Raw genomic sequence first — 18,590 nt, 5'->3', positions numbered from 1 at the left:
GGTGACAGGGGTTGACTGACACACGGCTCACACTTTAGCACTCATGTCCCATCCAGTTCCTCCATGCCCAATGCTGTCACCCGGAGCCTGGGGCTGACCCCTTGGGACTGCTGCCAGCCGGGGCCTGTTCTAGCTCAGCTCAACCTGCTGCTGTCCCAGGCTCGTGTAAATACTGTGCCCAGGAGCAGCTAACTTTGGCTCAAACTGCTTCCTAGTTTATTGTATCACATCAATTTTACAAGTACATGCACCCAGGGACTCTCAAGTGCAGAGAACCTGCAAATACATCTTGTTTATACTCATTTTCTTACATACCACATGACAAATAAGCTCTGACCCCAGAGGGTGAACTCTTCCCCCTTCACTCCCTAAGAGGGGCAGGAGGAGAAGCATGATACCCATCTTGCAGCACTATCTCCCTGTTTCTGTTCATGCATACTTCTATTCTAGTGCAGAAAAATCAGCTTTACAACCTAAGACATGCACCCGTTTTGAAGAGTTGATTTTTGGGAAAGGGGTGCATGTGGTATATGAGTATATATGGTATTAAGATGAACTAAACTGCAGTCTTCTAACAAAAATAAAGACATCTAAGGTTTTTTGACCTATGTTCAATTCTATTTCTCCTTCCTTATCAGAGGGAACTATGGATCACTAGAATTTGGAGTGCATGTTGGTGTTCATTTCCACTGAGCATCCACATATTTTCATTACATACAGTACTTCTCATTGTAACAGTACTCGAAGGTGACTATATAGCTAGCTATAGCAGTTTCAGTTTCATCTGTGTTCTTCTACAACATTTACAGTTTCCCATCAAATTGTATCGGACCCCAGAAAACATTATTTTTGCAGTTTGGCTGTTTAATTCATAAAAGTTATCATTGCTTTGTGATCTCATACATAAAAAGTTATTGCAGCGCTGTTTACGAGCAAATCTTCTTTAGTGGTAATCTTCTCTTCATAGCTAGTAAAGGTAGGAAAGCCTAGCTAGTTATATGCTGCTTCTGTTTTTCCCTCTTCCCTCATTGCCTTTTTTAGCAGTTGCAGGACAGAGAATGCTAAATATTCTGATCCCAATTACTCACATGTGTGACCATTGAAACAATACAGCACATGTGATCTCCCCATCAGCTATGGGAGCTGGAGCCTCAAAGACAGATCAAGTTTAAGTCTTCTGCCAAACACCTGCTTTTTCTATGTGTATCTACACATATAGAGCAACTTGGCTCTGCACAAAGAGAAACTGTACAAACTCCCAAAGCAAAATAAACCCTTTCCCAGAATGATGGGCCCATTTTACTTGTGGAAAGTTAATCCGGGAACCTTGGAAAATGTCTTGGAAGGATAACATCTGAATGGATAACAAAGAACCCTTTGAGACACCTGCATACCCGCCTAACATTCTACAGGAGAAAAGCTCTTCCATTAGCAACAGTGGACAAAATTTAGTGACTACAACAGGAAATATTTCAACCCATGCTCAAATTTTCTCTGGGAATAAGGCTGAGTTATCTAAGGAATTTTACAGTATGTTTTCAATGCATCTGTATCTAATCCTTCCATCTTTACTTTAACATACACATATTATAGGTGTTGAAGTATTTAGGTTAAATTCACATTTGAGTATATGTGGAGAAAAATAATTCCTCTCCCCCCAAAAATGTGTAACAAAGACCACTTGCCAACTCTCTAATAGCCACCTTCCTGCAACTGTCTGTTGGAGTCAGCTGATGATCAATAGAACCTATCTCAGAATATTTGACATTCAAACTTCAGAATAGTCTATATTTTGGAATTTCTTCCTGTCACACACCTGCTCCTAGAAGACAAGTATCAGTTAAGGTGTATTCATTAAACAACAAACCTTTACAAAGTTAAGTCACTTCAACCAACTCATATTATTTCATTAGACAAATCTTTGATTTCCTGCCTTATCCAGCTTTGTATTCTTGGCACATAAAATACTTTCCCCTTACCTCTCTTCCTCCAGTATCTCAGACAGCTATGGGGACATTCTGTTTTCTTATTAATTCCATTGCTCAGTCCTAAACAGTTTTCAGAAGGTAAATTATAAATACAAATATAGGATTAGATCTTTCAAGATGACTGTGCAGTAGCACAGGTTTCACAGAAGTCATTCATTAAGTCTACAAAGACTTTGTTACTATTGATAATCTTGGGGGTGAAAGAAACAATGAAGCTTAACCAAAACCAGGTTACATTTGTAAGAAAAGTCTGTTTACTTATAAACTGAACACACTGGCCTTGAAAGTAACACAAAATAACCATGCTAACCCCCAAAATCTATTTTTGTCAAGCATTCTGTATTAGTTAGAATGTTGCTGATGTTTATTTCGCATCATGTTCTGGACCTAAATATAACTAAGGATTTCCTAAGTATCTGGTCCTGGTTTCCATTTTGCTACAATGTATTCCCCCCATTTCAGTTTGCATTACTATCAGATGTCAGTGAATAACTGACTACATCCAGCAAGTTAATCCAATACTAGTTTTGAATAAAGTTCCATGCAGATGTGGCATTTAAAAGTTGATTTTGTTTGATTTTTGGGTTTGCAGTTTAAATTAAACCCTGTGTTGGAATAGCTGATGCTGTAAATATTTTCTGTTTGAATTTGAGAACTAGTTTTTGTCTTTAGCTTTCTGCTTTTCAAAATTAAGAAGAAAAAGGCAAAAATGCTATACCAGTCATTCATGAATCTTAGAAAATTAGGGTTGAAAGGGACTTCAGGAGGTCATCTAGTCCAAAACCCCTGCTCAAAGTAGGACCATCCCCAATTATATCATCTCAGCTAAGGCTTTGTCTACCCGGGTCTTAAAAGCCTCCAAGGTTGGAGATTCTGCAACCTCTCTGGGTCACCTGTTCCAGTGTTTCACTACCCTCTTAGTCAGAAAGTTTCTCTTATTATCTAACCTAAACTTTTTTTGCTGTAACTTGAGACCACTGCTCCTTGTTCTATCATCTGCCACTGGGCACTTGTCCACGTTACACCTCTCCTGTTACCATGTTGCACTTTTAGTGTGTCCACATGACAAAAATCACCCTTAAGCTAGCTAAATAGTGTCTATGTGTCCACATTGTCAGCTGACTTTATCATTTTAAATTTTTTTTATCCTGATAATTTAAAACACCTCTGACATATTTTATTTTTAGCTCCTGAGTTTCTTCCAGGAGGGTTTTGTTTTTTGTTTTTTTATCATTTTAGATTTTCAATGTGGATCTAACTTATGCCCGAAAACGTGATTTTCTCTTCTTTGCACGTGCTGCTTGGGTTCACTCAGTAATCCATGGAAATCCATTGAATCAATTGATTGTAATATTTCAACAAAGTTCCAGGGGCTAATCTTGCAAATTTTTACTGGTGATTTAGTTCAAGGTTAAGATTAATGAAAAATACAACTTTTTTGGATTCCAAAAAAAATTGGTTCCCTGTGTTCACATGTATTTCATGACAAAGATCAAATTGTTATGGGTCAGGCAGTTCAAGACTCAGGCTAATTAAAATTACATTTTGGTGAACTGGGTTTTTGGTTTTATGGTTTGGCAGGGCTGGGGGCGCAGGTCAGGAGTGAGGGGGACTGGCAGGGCTGAGAGGGTAGGGGTAACCTGGGTGGTACTCAGTTGAGGTACCCCCTTTCCAATGGAAGGAATTTAGCAGGTGTTAGTGCACTATAGGAGGGGTAGCTGCTTATGGAGGAGCAGCTGTCCTCCTATCCCCTATTTCAAGACCAATTGGAATTCACCATATATGGGTTTAACAGGGAAAGAACAGGGTGGAATATAACATATATGCGGGGGGCAAGGAGACCCTGGGAGATAACGGTACCCCCCACTCCAGGCACCTGGAAGTGGAGCGGGGGGGAGGGGGGGGGAGCCAGGGAAGCACAGGGAAGTCAAAGGGATTTTAGGTGCACATACACATATAACAGACAAATCAACAACAGACTTGAAGCACAGGGTTCACAAAATATAAGATGCAGGGTTTCCCAAAATATGAGGAGCAGACCCCACAAAATTTGAGGCATAGGCACCCCAGTGGAGCAGGATAGAAGAGGTAAGGGGACCCCTCTTCCCAGTGAGGATTCCCTTTTGCAAGTAACTCAACCCTCTGGTGCCCTGGCAGACAAAAGCTGTACTACTGAGCAACCAATGCCTGGGCTGCTAATTCCGGCTCCAGGCTCTAGTGCACCTGGGATCCTCCATTAGCTGTCTGCACACCAAGCTGCTCAGCTTCATGCCATAGGGAGGCTGGAAAGAACCCAAACTGCCACCTGCAGCTCGGGGCTTTGATCCCACTGCATGCCGCTCCTGGGAGGGAGGGGGCTGTAGATCAGGAGTGAAGGGCACTGGCATTGTATGGTGTGGTCTGTGCTAAACTGTTATATGTGGCTGTTGCACCCAGCTCTGGGGTGTATCTGAGCCTTCCCCATACACAATTATATACAGCTGTTACATCCCAAAGCTGGGTGCATATCTGCCATTCCTATGCACTGTTATATGTGACTATTACCCCCCACAGCTAGGACTACCCCATGCCATGCCGCACTGGGGGACTCTCTTGGACACCCCTGACCATATGGGCTAGACCAGGGAAAATTTCCAGTTGTAATCCCAGCCCAAAAAACAGCCCAGTTTCAGGAAAACCAGAAAACTAGAAAAACCACAGAGGCATGATATAGGGTGGCCCAAGAAAGATTTCCACCTCTAATTCCAGCCCAAAAGAAATTCCTTATTTTAGCCTATATACTTAGTACAGTGGGTATAGGGGGACTGTCAGTTGGCAGCCTGGCACGCACAAACCATGCTTGGGGCTGGTCAAGACTCTGGCCAGAGATGTCCAATAGAGTCCCCCAGTGCCACAGAGGGATGCCATGTGGTGGCCCAAGAATGATTTCTAGTCATACTTCCAGCCCCAAATCCAATTCCTTATTTAGGTCCATATACTTAGCACTGTGGTTGCAGTGCTGTCAGTTGGCAGCCTGGCATGGCGAATCTGTGTTTTCGTCTGGGCAAGACTGGTCAGGAGTGACCAAGAGAGTCCCCCAGTGCCACACAGGCATGGTGTCAGATGGCCCAGAAAAGATTTCAGTCTGTAATCTCAGACCAAAAGCCAGTTCCTTTTTCAAGCCCATACTTAGTAAGGCTGTGTGAACCTTCGGTCCCTGATTTGATTCAGCGGAGATTTGGCCGAGTTCAGTGGCCGAATCTCCAAATCCGAATTGAATCAGAGGGCCCTTTAATCTCTCTGAATCAAATTGGAACCCTCCGAATTGATTTGGGGAGATTCAGAAAGGCTTGGCGATTCAGATATAGACAGTTTTAAATGTCTTTTCTACATACCTCAAGGTAGCAGGCAGCTTGTGAATGCTACAATGCTGGGGCGGATGGAGCATCCCATAGGAGCACGGGAGGCTCCTCCTCAGTGTGCTTGGCAACAGACCTGGAAGTGGACCTGAAGCACTTCTGGTCCACTTCCGGATCCACCGGCGAGCATGCCAGCCCCACCCCCCTGCTTGGCATCTGGTGCCCTCTGAGCCTGGGGTGGCACCCTGGGTCCCCCTGTGGCCAATCACTGAGCCAGGGGGATACAGAGGGGCCCCACTGTGTGCTCCCTGGTGGACCCAGAAGTGGACTTTCCAGGTTCACCGCCAAGCATGCAGGGCTCCCCTCACCACACTTCTGTGGAAGGCTCCATCCACTCCAGCATTGCAGCGTTCATGAGCCACACTGGTATCTCGAGGTACATAGAAAAAACATTTAAAGTTGTGTCTATGGCTGAATCACCGAGTCTCTGAATCAGCACTGAATCTTCAGATTTGGCCGAATCAAATCAGGGACAGTGATCTGAATCAACGAATCAAATCATTGTCCCTGATTTGGGCCGAATCCAAATCGAATACGGCCCTCTTTACACACACCCTGATACTTAGTATATCAGGCATGGGGAGGCTGTCAACTGGCAGCCTCGCAGGAACAAATTGGGCTTTGGGTCAGGCAAGCCTCTGGTCAAAGATGTCCAGGAGAGTCCTCCAGTGCCACAGAAGCATGGCATGGGGTGGATCAAGAAGGATTTCCAGCCATAAGCCCAGCCCAAAACCAGTTCCTTATTTGAGCCCATATGCTTAGTACAGTAGGCATGGGGGAGCTGTCAGGTGGCAGCCTGGCATGCACAAACTATGCTTTGGGCCAGGCAGGACTGTGGCCAGGGTTCTTTGGGACAGTTCTGCAGTGGCATGGACAGGAAGTTGGGGGTGCATCCTGCACTGGCTGGCCACCAAACCATTGCCAAGCCTGGTCTGAGGTATTTCTCAGCCCTCCCCATACACTGTTCTATGTAGCAGTTACACCCCAGAGCTGGGTGCATCTCTGCCCTCCCCAAGTACTGTTATATGTGGCCATTACACCCCAGAACACCCACGCCTCGCTTCTGGCACTCGTGACTCTCCTGGACACACTTGACCATGTGGGCTTGCCCAGTAAGGATTTCCAGCTGTCATCCCAGCCCAAAACACAGTTCCTTATTCAAGTCCATGTACTTAGTATAGTGTGCATAGGGGGCTGTGAGTTGGCAGCCTGGCATGAACAAACAGTGCTTTGAGCCAGGCAGGATGCTAATCAGAGATGTCTGAGAGAATCCCCTGGTGGCACAGAGTCATAGTATGGGGGGGTCTAAGAAGGATTTTCATCTCTAATCCCAGTCCAAAAGAAGTTCCTTATTCAAGCCCATATACGTTGGGCATGAATGGGGGGCTGTCAATCAGGCCATGCTTTGGGCCATGCAAGACTGTGGTCAGAGGTATCCAGGAGAGTCCCCTGGTAGTACACAGGCATGGTGGATGCAGGATATTACTTTACATATCACTTGGTAAATATGCATATCTAATGAAATTCTCTCTCTTTAGAATGTGTAATTCATTAATAAGAAGCTTTTATTGGGTATAGATTAGCTTAAAAAAGGAACCAGAAACCAGAAATAAGGACCTGGGACATAAAGGAACAAACTGCAGCTTCATGAACAGTAGCATAGCCTTGGTGTTGGCTGCCCTGAACCAGTGGATGGTGAGAAGGCCAGTCATTGTCAGCCAGGGGTCCCTGCCCCACACCACCAAGGGCGTGAGAGGGGAGGGAGCTGTATGGTACAGATGTGCTTTGACCTTCAGTTGATGCAGGCAGTTTGCAATTTGGGGAGCAAACCCTAGCATGTGACCTGGGGTGCCCCAAAATAGTGCATGATGAGATCAGGCCACTCACTGCCAGCAGGGGGTCACCCACAGCCCCAGGCCCGGGCAGAGGTGGGGACTGGCAGGGAATTTTGCAAGTGAAATGTTCCTGGGACCTCAGAAACGTGGGGGGTGGGTGACCAATGAACAGAACAAATAAAGTGCATGGCTTGCCAAATGCAAGTCACAGCTAAGCAGGCTTTTGCCAATTCTGGAAGAGAACTCTAACATGTAGCATTGGGTGCATGTGGTATGGATTGGGTAGCTCTGGGTAATTAATCATGGAATAGGCCTTTGACATATTGGAAGGTAATGCAAGAATGGGGATTTGTCTTTGTGAACTGCTTGCTAGGGCATGGCTTCCTCTATTCCTAATGGGGTAAGCAACAAGAAAACCATAAGATTGCTGACCCTAGTATAGTCACATCTATAGAAAACATTTTACTAGTTATAGCATAATAAGTCATTGCATGGTAAATCACGTCCACCTTACCTATTTAGCTGTCCTAAGAAAGAAAAATTAAACCAGGAACATTTTTAGTGACTAAATGCCGAGTACGTGTACAAGGGCCCACTGAGAACAGTCTAGCTCCATCCTCTTTGAAACTACCCTTCAGGTAGTTGAAGGCTGCTATTAAATCCCCTCTCTGTGTTCTCTTCTCCAGACTAAATAAGCCCAGTTCCCTCAGCTTCTCTTCAGAAGTCATGTGCCCCAGCCCTCAAACAACTTTCACTGCCCTGTGCTGGACTCTCCCCAATTTGTCCACATCCTTTCTGTAGTGGGGGGCCCAAAACTGGATACATTATTCCAGATGCGGCCTCAGCAGTGCAGAATATACAGTCCATTCATTCATCCTGGACTTCCTTAGCTTGCTTGTGAGAATGTTGTGGGAGATGGGATCAAAAGCCTCGTTAGGGTTAAGCTCTCTAACTGCTGTTCACTGCTCTCCCAGCATCTATCAAGCCTGTCATCTCATCATAGATGGCAACCAGGTTGGTCATACGTGACTTGTCCTTGGTGAATCCATGCTGCCTCTTCCTAATTACCTTCTCCTCCAAGAGCTGAGAAATTGATTCCTTGAGCACCTGCTCCATGGTTTTTCCAGGGACTGAGGTGAGGCTGACTGGTCTATAGTTACCCAGATCCTCCTTCTTCCATTTCTTAAAGATTCACCCTTTTCCAATCATCTGGGACTCCTTCCAATCATCACGAGCTTTCAAAGATGATGACCAATGGCTCTTCAATCACATCCACACAAATTCCCTGGGCATCCTTGGGTGCATTTTGTCTGGCCCCATGGACATGTAACTATTAGGGACTATTTTCTAAGTAGTCCCCAACCTGTTCTTTTGCCACTGCCAGTTGTTCACCTCCTCCCCAAACTGTGCTGCCAAATGCAGTAGCCTGGGAACTGACCTTGCCTGTCAAGACTGAGGTAAAAAAGGCACTGAGTGGTTCAGTCTTTTTGCATCCTGATTTCATCCCTGCATGCCCTAGCAATACTCTCATGCTCCTTACAAGTTTCCACATCTTATAAGCTTCCTTTTTGTGTTTTAGCTCATTAAAGGAGTTCCCATCTAAGCTAAGCTGGTCTTCTGCTAAACCATCTGCTAGTCTTCCTGCATATTGGGATGGTTTGTCCCTGTATCCTCACAAAGTTTTCTTTAAAGTACAGCCAGTTTTCCTGGACTCCATTCCCACTCAAACTGGCCTCCCAGGGGATCTGGCCTATCAGTTCCCTGAGTGAGTGGAAGTCTACTTTTCTGAAGTCTTGGGGCCCTGCCTCTGCTGCTCTCTTTCCTTCTTTTCCTCAGGATCCTGCACTCAATCATCTCATGGCTGCTGCTGCCCAAGTTGCCATCCGCTTTTATATTTCCCACAAATTTGTCCTTTCGGGAGCAGCAGGTCAAGAAGAGCACAGCCCTAGTTGGTCTCCTCAATGCTTGCACCAGGAAATAATAGTTACTCTAGCTTCTAATTCTTTACTCAGCTGATATTTTGAATATAATGTTTTCTGACATTAGAAATACTACAGTGTACATGTATATATTGAGTTACATTTTATGGCTCTTGCAGGGTTGCCAACTCAAGAAATTTTTCTTACTGACAATCTGAAACTTTCTACTGACAAACTTTTTTTCTGACACATTTTTATTAATCTGTTTTATATCATGTAAATGCAACTTTTCTGCCAGACCCTATCCTGCTGCCAAGCCCCAATTAGAAGAGCTGGGTTCAAATATAGGGGTCTACACCATCCACAGTAAAAAAAAGGTACAAAGTTTAGTTGTCAGTAAAAAGTTTGCATTTTTTTAAAATTCAGTTGGCAACCCTGTTTGATTGCAGCAGTGGTTTTACACTCCAGTGTCCCCACAAGGGGTCCCCTACTCACCCCCATACCCTAATGCCCCCAGTCACACCCTGCACCATGCTGCACCCCCCACCTGGCCACCACAAAGCCTTACCCCTGCAGGCCCACTTCCCCCCCTACACACATGCACACAAATCTCTACCCCCATTCCAGCATAGGCCTCTAAAGAACAGTCACTGTCTGCCTACCTGTCACCCAGCAGTGTTCCAAGCAGACACAGCAGCAGCACCACCACATGGCTGTAGGTTGGGGAAGGAGCTATGGAAAATCCTGTCAACACAAAGCCCTGATAAGAGTTCCCTTCAGGGCTCTGTACTCCTGCCTGGCCACCAGATGGCACTGCTATGAATCATATGCTGTCTGTGCTTCAACACTGCACCCTGCTTTTTTCTGACCATGGAATTTCAATTAGCTCTGACTGCTTAGTGTTTTTATGGGTGACTCATTTTAACTGACATTACAAATGTGTGTTGGTAACCTGAATTTTTGCTGACTGTCCGTACATTTATGGACAGTTGGCAACCCGGGGTTTTTTATACTGTGCAACTATGCTGGGTTCTGTCTACATCAGTCGTGTTTCACTTTTTGGCTCTGTGGGTCAGAGGAGTGACACGGGACTGGTCCATGGGCTAGATTGAGCCCTACCAGCCAGCTCCACTCCCTCCCTGAACCACCCCCAAGAATTGGGGTCTGGGGCCTGGGGCCACCCCTTCCAGCCCCTGTGTGCCGGGTTTCGGCCCCAAAGGCCTTGCACCACCCCTTCCCTGCCCCCTACACCAGGATTAGGTCCTAGGGCCAAAGTGCAGCCATGATATATTGGGATTGGGTACTGCCTGGGACCTGGCACCACTCCAACCTAGCCTTGCATACCACACTGGGACTGGGTGCCTTTTCCAGCATGCAGAACCTGGGCTTCTTGTGGGTCTTGTTGGTTGGCAGCAGGGGAACAGTGGCACCACTCCCCTGCCACCAAAGTTCCAAGCCAATAGGAAGCCCTGAGGGTTGGATGATATGGTGCTGCAGGTTCGATATGGCCTGTGGGACAGGGGTTAGAAAATAACACTTTAAACTAAACTATGCAATAGGCAATTTAAGAAATAAATCACTATAAAATTCCTCCCTGCACTGATCTTTCTATGCGGAAATAATGCATGCAGGACCAAACTGGACGACTGTCAGAGCTAGTACTATTCTGCTCTCACTAGAAGTGGCCCTATACTATTATATTTATTCTGACACTGCTGATCATGCCCTGTTTGAAATCAGATGTCAAACATGATTGCAGCCAAGGATTTTACAATAATTCAAAAGCTTAGGCAAGCAGTAAACATCATTGTGATATACATCAATGTTTCAGATCAGGCAGGCAGTCCCTCAAAAAAATATGATTCGCTATTTCCAGGACACAAGATAGGAGAATGAGAATGGATAAAATAGAAACCATATGACCCTCTGCACCGCAGATGAAGGACATTTCAAATGCCTTCCATTCATCACTGAAAAAAATAGAATAAAGAAAATATGTGGAGGAGAGTGATTAATGTGTTAAATTACTTATGAACAGTCATAAAATAATCTCCTTATGATTATATAGACAAATATGTGTCGTATTTGGCACAATCTGCCACTGAACAAATCGTAATCAACTTGGAAATGTTCCTTTTTTTAATTGGGTGGTATAAAGGGTGGCTTATAAAATGAATACAGATTATCAAACAAAAGCTAGCCTAAAAAGGAGGCATAACAACCAGGGTTTGTGCCTGGTACAGTAGCAGTGGCAGGGCTGGCAATAAGAGCTGAGCCAGTGACAGTGACAGGGCCAACATGCACAACAGCTGTAGCTCCTGTGACCTCTCTAAGTGGGTGCCTGAGGCTGGTGCCTTGGTCTTTCACTTCTTACTATGTTACTGCAATGGGAGCAGATAGGGGTTTGGTAAGGGAGCATGGAGCCATGTATTGTTAGGTCACCTGTTGAAATCCTTCCTGTGATTGGCCCACTAACGGTGGTTTAATAGCAAGCACAACATGAGCTACCAATAATAGGCTAGTTTTTAGTGGATTAATTCTCCATTCCAGCATCAGAACTGGCCCTTCTGTCATAACGTTAATAGAGCAGAAATAGATATAAATAAATATGGAGATTGAACTGCCTTTGGAGTTGTAAAAGCAGGACAATCAGCAGCACAGGACTGAAACCAATTGCCAGACCATCATGCAAGATGAGTCATTTCAAACATATCTAAAATATTAGCATTATCACAAGAGGGCTATGACTTGTATAATGCAGTCAGAGTATATGGCTTAGTTTGACTTACTGTGCCTTCTAAGCAGTAAAAAGTTAATTATGCATGCTCAACAGACACTCAGTAAAATTCATGTTGATATTAGAGCACTGACCACAGAGAATCCTGACCAGAGAATTCTAAATGTCTTTTCTAATATCCCTTTAAATCAGTGATTCGCAACCAAGTTGCCATGAGATCCTTTTAAAGGTGCCACACAATATTAGCACTGCGAGGTGTGAAACTTCCTACATATGATTCATAAGGTAAACCCAGAGATTTTGAGTAGGAATCCATAATGTCAAAAACTTTCTGACCCATTGTGGTTTGAGTTCTTTACCATGAGAATTTCTTTATCATTTTTCTGTAGTTAAAAGATGGTGAAAGCTAAGGGCTGACATATTCTGAAGGGTTCCTTGAGCCCAAAAAAGGTTAAGAATCACTGCTTTATCGTTAGCAGTTGGCATCTACCAAGTATTCCCAGAAACCCCGCATAGCGCTTTCTCAGTTCTGTTGAAATCAAATCCCATGTATCAAGTAACCATTTGTTAGGGTAATGTGTCCTTTTTCTATTAAACTTTTCCCCATGTATTCATTTGGTATTCATTTTTCCTTTTTATAATTTAGGCTCGTCCAAAGGGAGAAGGCCTGACTCCATACCAGGGCAAGAAACGCTGCTTTGGTGAATACAAATGCCCCAAATGCAAGAGAAAATGGATGAGTGGAAACTCCTGGGCTAACATGGGACAAGAATGTATCAAGTGTCACATCAATGTTTATCCTCACAAACAGGTAGGGTAGCTGCAGAGATAAAGAAATCAAGGGAATTCTGGTCTGACTTGTAAGCGGGAAGGCGCCCAAAGTGTGATGCTGCATTAGAGAGCAAAGAAAAGCTTGGTCAGTTGCAAGATTTAATTTTGAATGAACACCAACAACATGCAATTTCTATTTCTCTATCTATAGCAGCAGTTCCCAAACTCTGACAGATTGTGCACCACCAATTTAAAACAATACAACCTTAAGTACCACTAGCAATTTTTAGCATATAAAATAATTATAATAAATCTGTTACTACATACCACTGACAGGTTGTCTGAATACCACTGATGGTACGCATACCACAGATTAGGAACTGCTGATCTGTGGATTTGTTGCACAAGTATAAGCAAATATCAGGATGTTTCCACAGTCATTTTGTATATAACAAGGCTCTGTGCTGAGTCTCTAGGCAACTTGCCTATGATATCCTCTGAATTGGGTGTATAATTCTTCAATGAAGGTTTCCCAAGAGCAAGAACTATCTTTCTTTGTATGAAACTCAGCACAGTGTGATTCCAATTTCCACTAGTAATTTAGGATGTTACAGTAAAAACCGAATGTTAACTAGCAAGAGACTCCTAATGTTGATGCTTGTTTTGTTATTTAGACTGGTTTCATACCTTTTTAACCCAAGTGACTTCAGTGGGGTTATACCCAAATTACATTGTTCTCTTTTCTCCAAAGAAATGCATTTGAACATTTGTTAAGATTAAAGAGATGATCCCCACTCATTATATCCATTTAGGGTACAGATAGATATAACATTTGAAACAGGGTGGGGGAAGCAGAGCTGTCAGGGTGGCTCTGCAGTCCCCCTTTCCCAGGGCCTGTGACACCAGGATGTGTGTACCTCCCTACACTTCATCCTTTGAAGCACTTCAAAGCACTTTACATGTGATATTTGTTCCAGTCTCAGTTAAACAGAGCAAAGCAAGAATTAATTCACATTTCATTAGTAGCAAACAATGTCACAAGAAAGGAAAGTAGCAGGAAAGAGCTTTATAATACGTTCCAAGGTTAGAGTTGCTGGTATTATCTTGGCTACTGGTTTACCTTCTAAGCCCCCAGCATCCCAAAAACGGAGATGGACACACGTAATAGTTAAACTAGTTTAGTGCTTTTGAAACCTGGGATGAACAGACACAGTTTGTTAAACTGGTTTAAAGCTGTTTAGAAATATCCAAAAGTGTATTCAAGAAATAAAGTACTGTTTTGAATTAGTTCAGCATTATATGTGGAAAACAGAGTTCTGTGACACAGGTCGGTTAGTCCTCCAAGCATCCCATATTGCATTACTCCTTCCCCCTTTCCCTACCCACACACACAACAGGACTTCCTTATAATTATGCAACCAGAACTATACTCCCCCTCCCCACCCCACAGTTTTCCCTTTTATCAGTAAGCTTTCTTGTGCCTAGCTGTGCTCTCACTCCCTACTTAACTGTGCTGTTCGCCATTGGGAACCCAAAAGCACAGGTCCCTCTCCCACCAAGTCAGATGGGTACACTGCAGACTTCAGTTAATCAAAGGCTATTGTCGTTCATTAAACCTATGTTTAAGGGAAGAGGGAAAGTAGGAAGGTGTAAACTCCAGTGACAGGTCACCTACCCCAGGAACCCACAAAGTATGGATAGAAGCACTCTCTGTCACCTCCCTTACTAAGAGGTCTACTGCCCTGGGTGCTCACTACCACTCTCTGCTGTTGGAGCCACAGCACTTCAACGCACAGTTCCCAATCAATGACATTTCATAATGGTTCTGTTCCAGTGGGAAGATCTTGGCTTTACGCCCACTTTATGGAAATGGGAGACTTCTCCCTAGCTTGTTACCTAACTTGCCTACTGAGGGCAAGCAAAACTCAGGGGGCATCCGAACCTCAAGCCTCCAGGCTTGAGCCTGCACATGGGATGACTGGCAAATGATTTGGAATCATCTGAAGCCCCATGTGGAAGTAGAGAATGTTTGCAAGTAGTAGGGCCAAATATGGTTCTTGAATGACTCACAGATTTGGAATTGATTTGGCTGATTTGACTTGGAACATAAAAAATTTTCCTTAAAAAAATAAAAATAAATGTGCAACTGCACCCTGTCCTACAACAGCTGGGAACAAGTTCCCAATAGAAATGAACCACAGGACAATAATGTTTGTTAGAGAATACTGGAACTTTTTACATAGTATCTTTTTAGAACATTTTTAGGAAAAACAGATCAGAGAATGATTTGTAAGAAATTTGTGCTGGGTCCATAATATTGATCATAGGAGGGTTTCATTATTCTTATTACACTAAGCCTAAAAATGTGGTTGGGGGGATAATGTTTTGCACTAGAATTAATATAGAGTAGAGTTGGTCAGAAAACTTATTTTCATCCTGTTTAAAAAAAATTTTATTTTTTCAAATCCTAATTTTTAGCCAATTGGAACATTTTGTTCTGCACCCTTTTATTTTTTAATCTCTTATATATATAAAAAGAAAGTAAACTTCAACCCCAAAAGTCATTTTTAAATGGAAGCTTTATGTATTACAAGTGTCAGGCTGGGACATCTTAGTTTCAACATGTTTTTCCCCATTTTTTGCACAATAAAATTGCAAGTATAAAAGATTTTAAAGCAAAATGGAGCAAAAGAGAGAAACAGAGAGAAACAGAGAAAACAAACAGCACATCATTTTACACCTGCATTTTCCAATACAAAACTGCTTCAATGAAAATTTTTGACCAGCTCTATTACAAACATTCTAGTGGAGAGGCTGTTTCTGGTCCTATTCTAAGAAATGAGGCAAGCACACAGGCAGTATTTGAGCAGTATTAGGATGTACTAGTTCATTAAATTTGGCATGAAAGCAAGTATCTGAAGAAGACAGACCCTAATATTTTACTTTTTAATGACTGGTTAGGAGCACATGCAAGATACCCCAAGGGAAAAGGTGTTTGCAATTTTGCTATATTGCAGAAAACTGTCATTGATGGTAGAAGTGGGAATTATTTAACAGAATCTTGGGGATTTATTCAACAGCATCTTGGCTGAGTCTTGACAAGAAATGGAGCTGTATTGTGATAAGGACCTCTATAAAGGATAAACAGAAAATTAAACTATCTAGTGGAAGAAAACAGGAAAATCTGCACAATAAGCCAAACAAAAATGACTGTAACATTTAAAAAGCAAGTCAGATTGATGGTGGACCAACCCCAAAGAATAAGAACTCTCAGACATCAGCAAAGGAGAAGTGACTTGAATTTCATGAGTCTGCCACTCTGTTTGGCCAAGCCTAATGCTGGTTACTCCATGGCTAATATAGGTAGCCTGTTGTCCAGACACTCAGGTCTGTCAGGCCATTCATTAGGAATTATAGCAAGAGATATACAGCAGTGTAATGGATCGCCTGCAACCTAATGTGCCACAGCATTCTGTGCCACTAGACAATCCTCTGACCCACACCACTGTAGAGAGTTTACAAAAGACCAATAAAAGATCAGTTATGAGGTCTTTTATTGTAATTAAAAAACAGTCTGTCATAAGAGCATAAGAATAGTTATATCAGGTAAACCAAAGACCCATCTAATCCAGTACCCTGTCTCCAACAGTAAGACATAACAGCTTTTTTAAAGGAAGAGTGTAATGCTCTTGTCCATTCACATAATAACAGTAGAACAAGAAAGAAATTTTTTAAAATATATTTTATTGACTGACAGCCATGAAAGGCTGCTTCAGGAATCTTTTTGCTTGCCTCAGAGTTCATCTCCCCATTCCCAGGTTCACAAAGCTTTCTACTGTAAGTTACTGGATCTAAATTCTAACCTTTCATTGGCATATCACTAGAAAGAGAATAGCAAAAAGGTCATGTGCAATGATCCATCCCCTGTCTTACCCCCCCCCCCCAAGTTACCAACTAAATATGTGGAGCCCAAGACGACTGTGGCAGGGTGTGGGGCCTGGGGCAAATCAGTTTGTGCAGGGCCCAAGACAAATCAGCTTGTGCGGAGCCTGGACACAGAGGCAGCAGGGGATGGGGGTGGGGTAGCAAGTGGCCAGATGCAAAGCTGGCCCTGCTCTGTGGACCCCCCAAAGTATGGGGTCCAGGGCAGTCGCCCTGGTTTTCCCCCTCCTCCCCACCAGGGACGGCCCTTCCTGGAGCTCAGTTTCAAGTCCAGTGTCCTAAGGTTTGTTTGCTTTTTCATAGATTCATAGATTTTAAGGAGCTAGAAGGGACCTTGTAGATCATAAAATCCAGTCCCCCTACACTAGGCAGGAAAAACAGCTGGGGTCAAGTGACCCCAGCAAGGTGACTGTCCAGTCTCCTTTTTAAGACTTCCAGGGTAGGTGACTGCACCACCACTGGAGGGAGTTTATTCCACAGTCTGGACATCCTGACAGTGAGGAAGTTTTTCCTGTAACGGAGCCTGAAACGGCCTTCCAGGAGTTTGTATCCATTGCTTCTTGTCTTCCCCAGGGATGCCCTAGTGAACAGCTGTTCGCTGAGTTCTTGATGTACTCCCCTGATGTAGCAGTACACCACTACCGAGTCCCCTCTCAGCCTTCTCTTCTGTAGGCTGAAGAGGCCCAAGTCCCTCAGCCTCTCCTCGTATCACTTGTCTTGCAAGTCCCTGATCATATGGGTGGCTCTTCTCTGGACCCTTTCAAGTTTTTCCACGTCCTTGTTGAAATGCAGCACCCAGATCTGGATGCAGTACTCCAGCTGTGGTCTCACCAGTGCAGAGTACAGTGGGAGTATCACTTTCTTAGTTTTGAATGATATGCAATGGTTAATGCATGCCAGTGTGTTGTTTGCCCTGCTGGCCGCAGCATTGCGCTGCCAGCTCATGTTCATGCGATGGTTGATCATTATCCCTAGGTCCCTTTCAGCCATGATGCAAGTCAAATTGTTGCCACTGAGCCTGTAGGTATGTTGGGGATTGTTTGCTCCCAAATGGAGCACCTTACATTTCTGAGTGTTGAACTGCATCAGGTTCCAGTCTGCCCAACTCTCAAGCCTGGCCAGGTCTGCCTGTATCTGCAACCTATCTTCTGGCATGGCCACACTCCCCCATAACCTGGTGTTGTCCGCAGACATGGCCAATGAGCTTTTCACCCCCACATCCAAATCATTGATAAAGATTTTGAAAAGCACCACTCCAAGCACAGACCCCTGAGGGACACCACTGGCCACTTCTTGCCAGGACGACACAGATCCTTTCATGAGAACTCTCTGGGTCCTACCATGCAGCCAGTTTTCCAAAATTGTTGTATAGTCCTCCTTGAGGACTGTCCCTAGCTTCCAGGAGGGCTGTGCCAGATTCCTCCTAGGGGTGCGGGCCCCCAGATCTGTGCTTGGGATGAGAGGAGGCTGCCACTGCCAGCAAGTAGCATGAGTTTTGCTTTGAACAGTTTGAGGCACAGTTTCCTAGAATTGGAATTTAGAATTTCTGGAATTTACAAATACATTAGTCCCCATCAGGAAACTCTAGCAACTAATCTCAGCCTGTGGGTCACAGCCCAAAAGTGGGTTGCAAGAACATATGAAAGGGTCACGAACAGACTTTCAAAAATGGATTCTCCTTTAAAGGAGAAAAATATGTGAAAGCATGGCTTTTCCCTTGCGGGCTGGCAGAGTTCCAGCCTGCAAGGGGCTGCTTGGGGCCCCCAATACCCCACAAACCCCCACTGTCCCATGCACCCAGCCCCTGCCCCACACGGTGGGGGGCTGGGGCCTAGGGGTGAGGGGCAGTGGGTCGGGAGTGAGGGGTGCTGGTACAAAAAAGTTTGACAACCACTATCTTAGAGCAATTGATTACTTGCTAGAGCTTCCTGATGGGGACTAATGTATTTATACATTCCAGAAATTCTAAATTCCAATTCTAGGAAACTGTGCCTCAAACT

At 44.1% G+C, this 18,590-nt stretch overlaps 1 protein-coding gene across 1 annotated transcript in view; it reads left to right on the top strand.

Annotated features, from left to right (window-relative positions):
- Positions 1–18,590, top strand: part of ZCCHC24 (zinc finger CCHC-type containing 24) — a 202,385-nt gene that overhangs the window by 156,886 nt on the left and 26,909 nt on the right. The window contains exon 3 of the mRNA XM_019555700.1: positions 12,524–12,688. Coding sequence (XP_019411245.1) covers positions 12,524–12,688 — 165 coding nt within the window. The remainder of the gene's footprint in view (positions 1–12,523; positions 12,689–18,590) is intronic.

Source organism: Crocodylus porosus, unplaced genomic scaffold, assembly GCF_001723895.1.
Source record: "Crocodylus porosus isolate Cpor-Errol unplaced genomic scaffold, CroPor_comp1, whole genome shotgun sequence".
NCBI classification, from domain to species: Eukaryota; Metazoa; Chordata; order Crocodylia; family Crocodylidae; genus Crocodylus; species Crocodylus porosus.
This window is presented reverse-complemented; position numbering and strand designations above follow the sequence as displayed.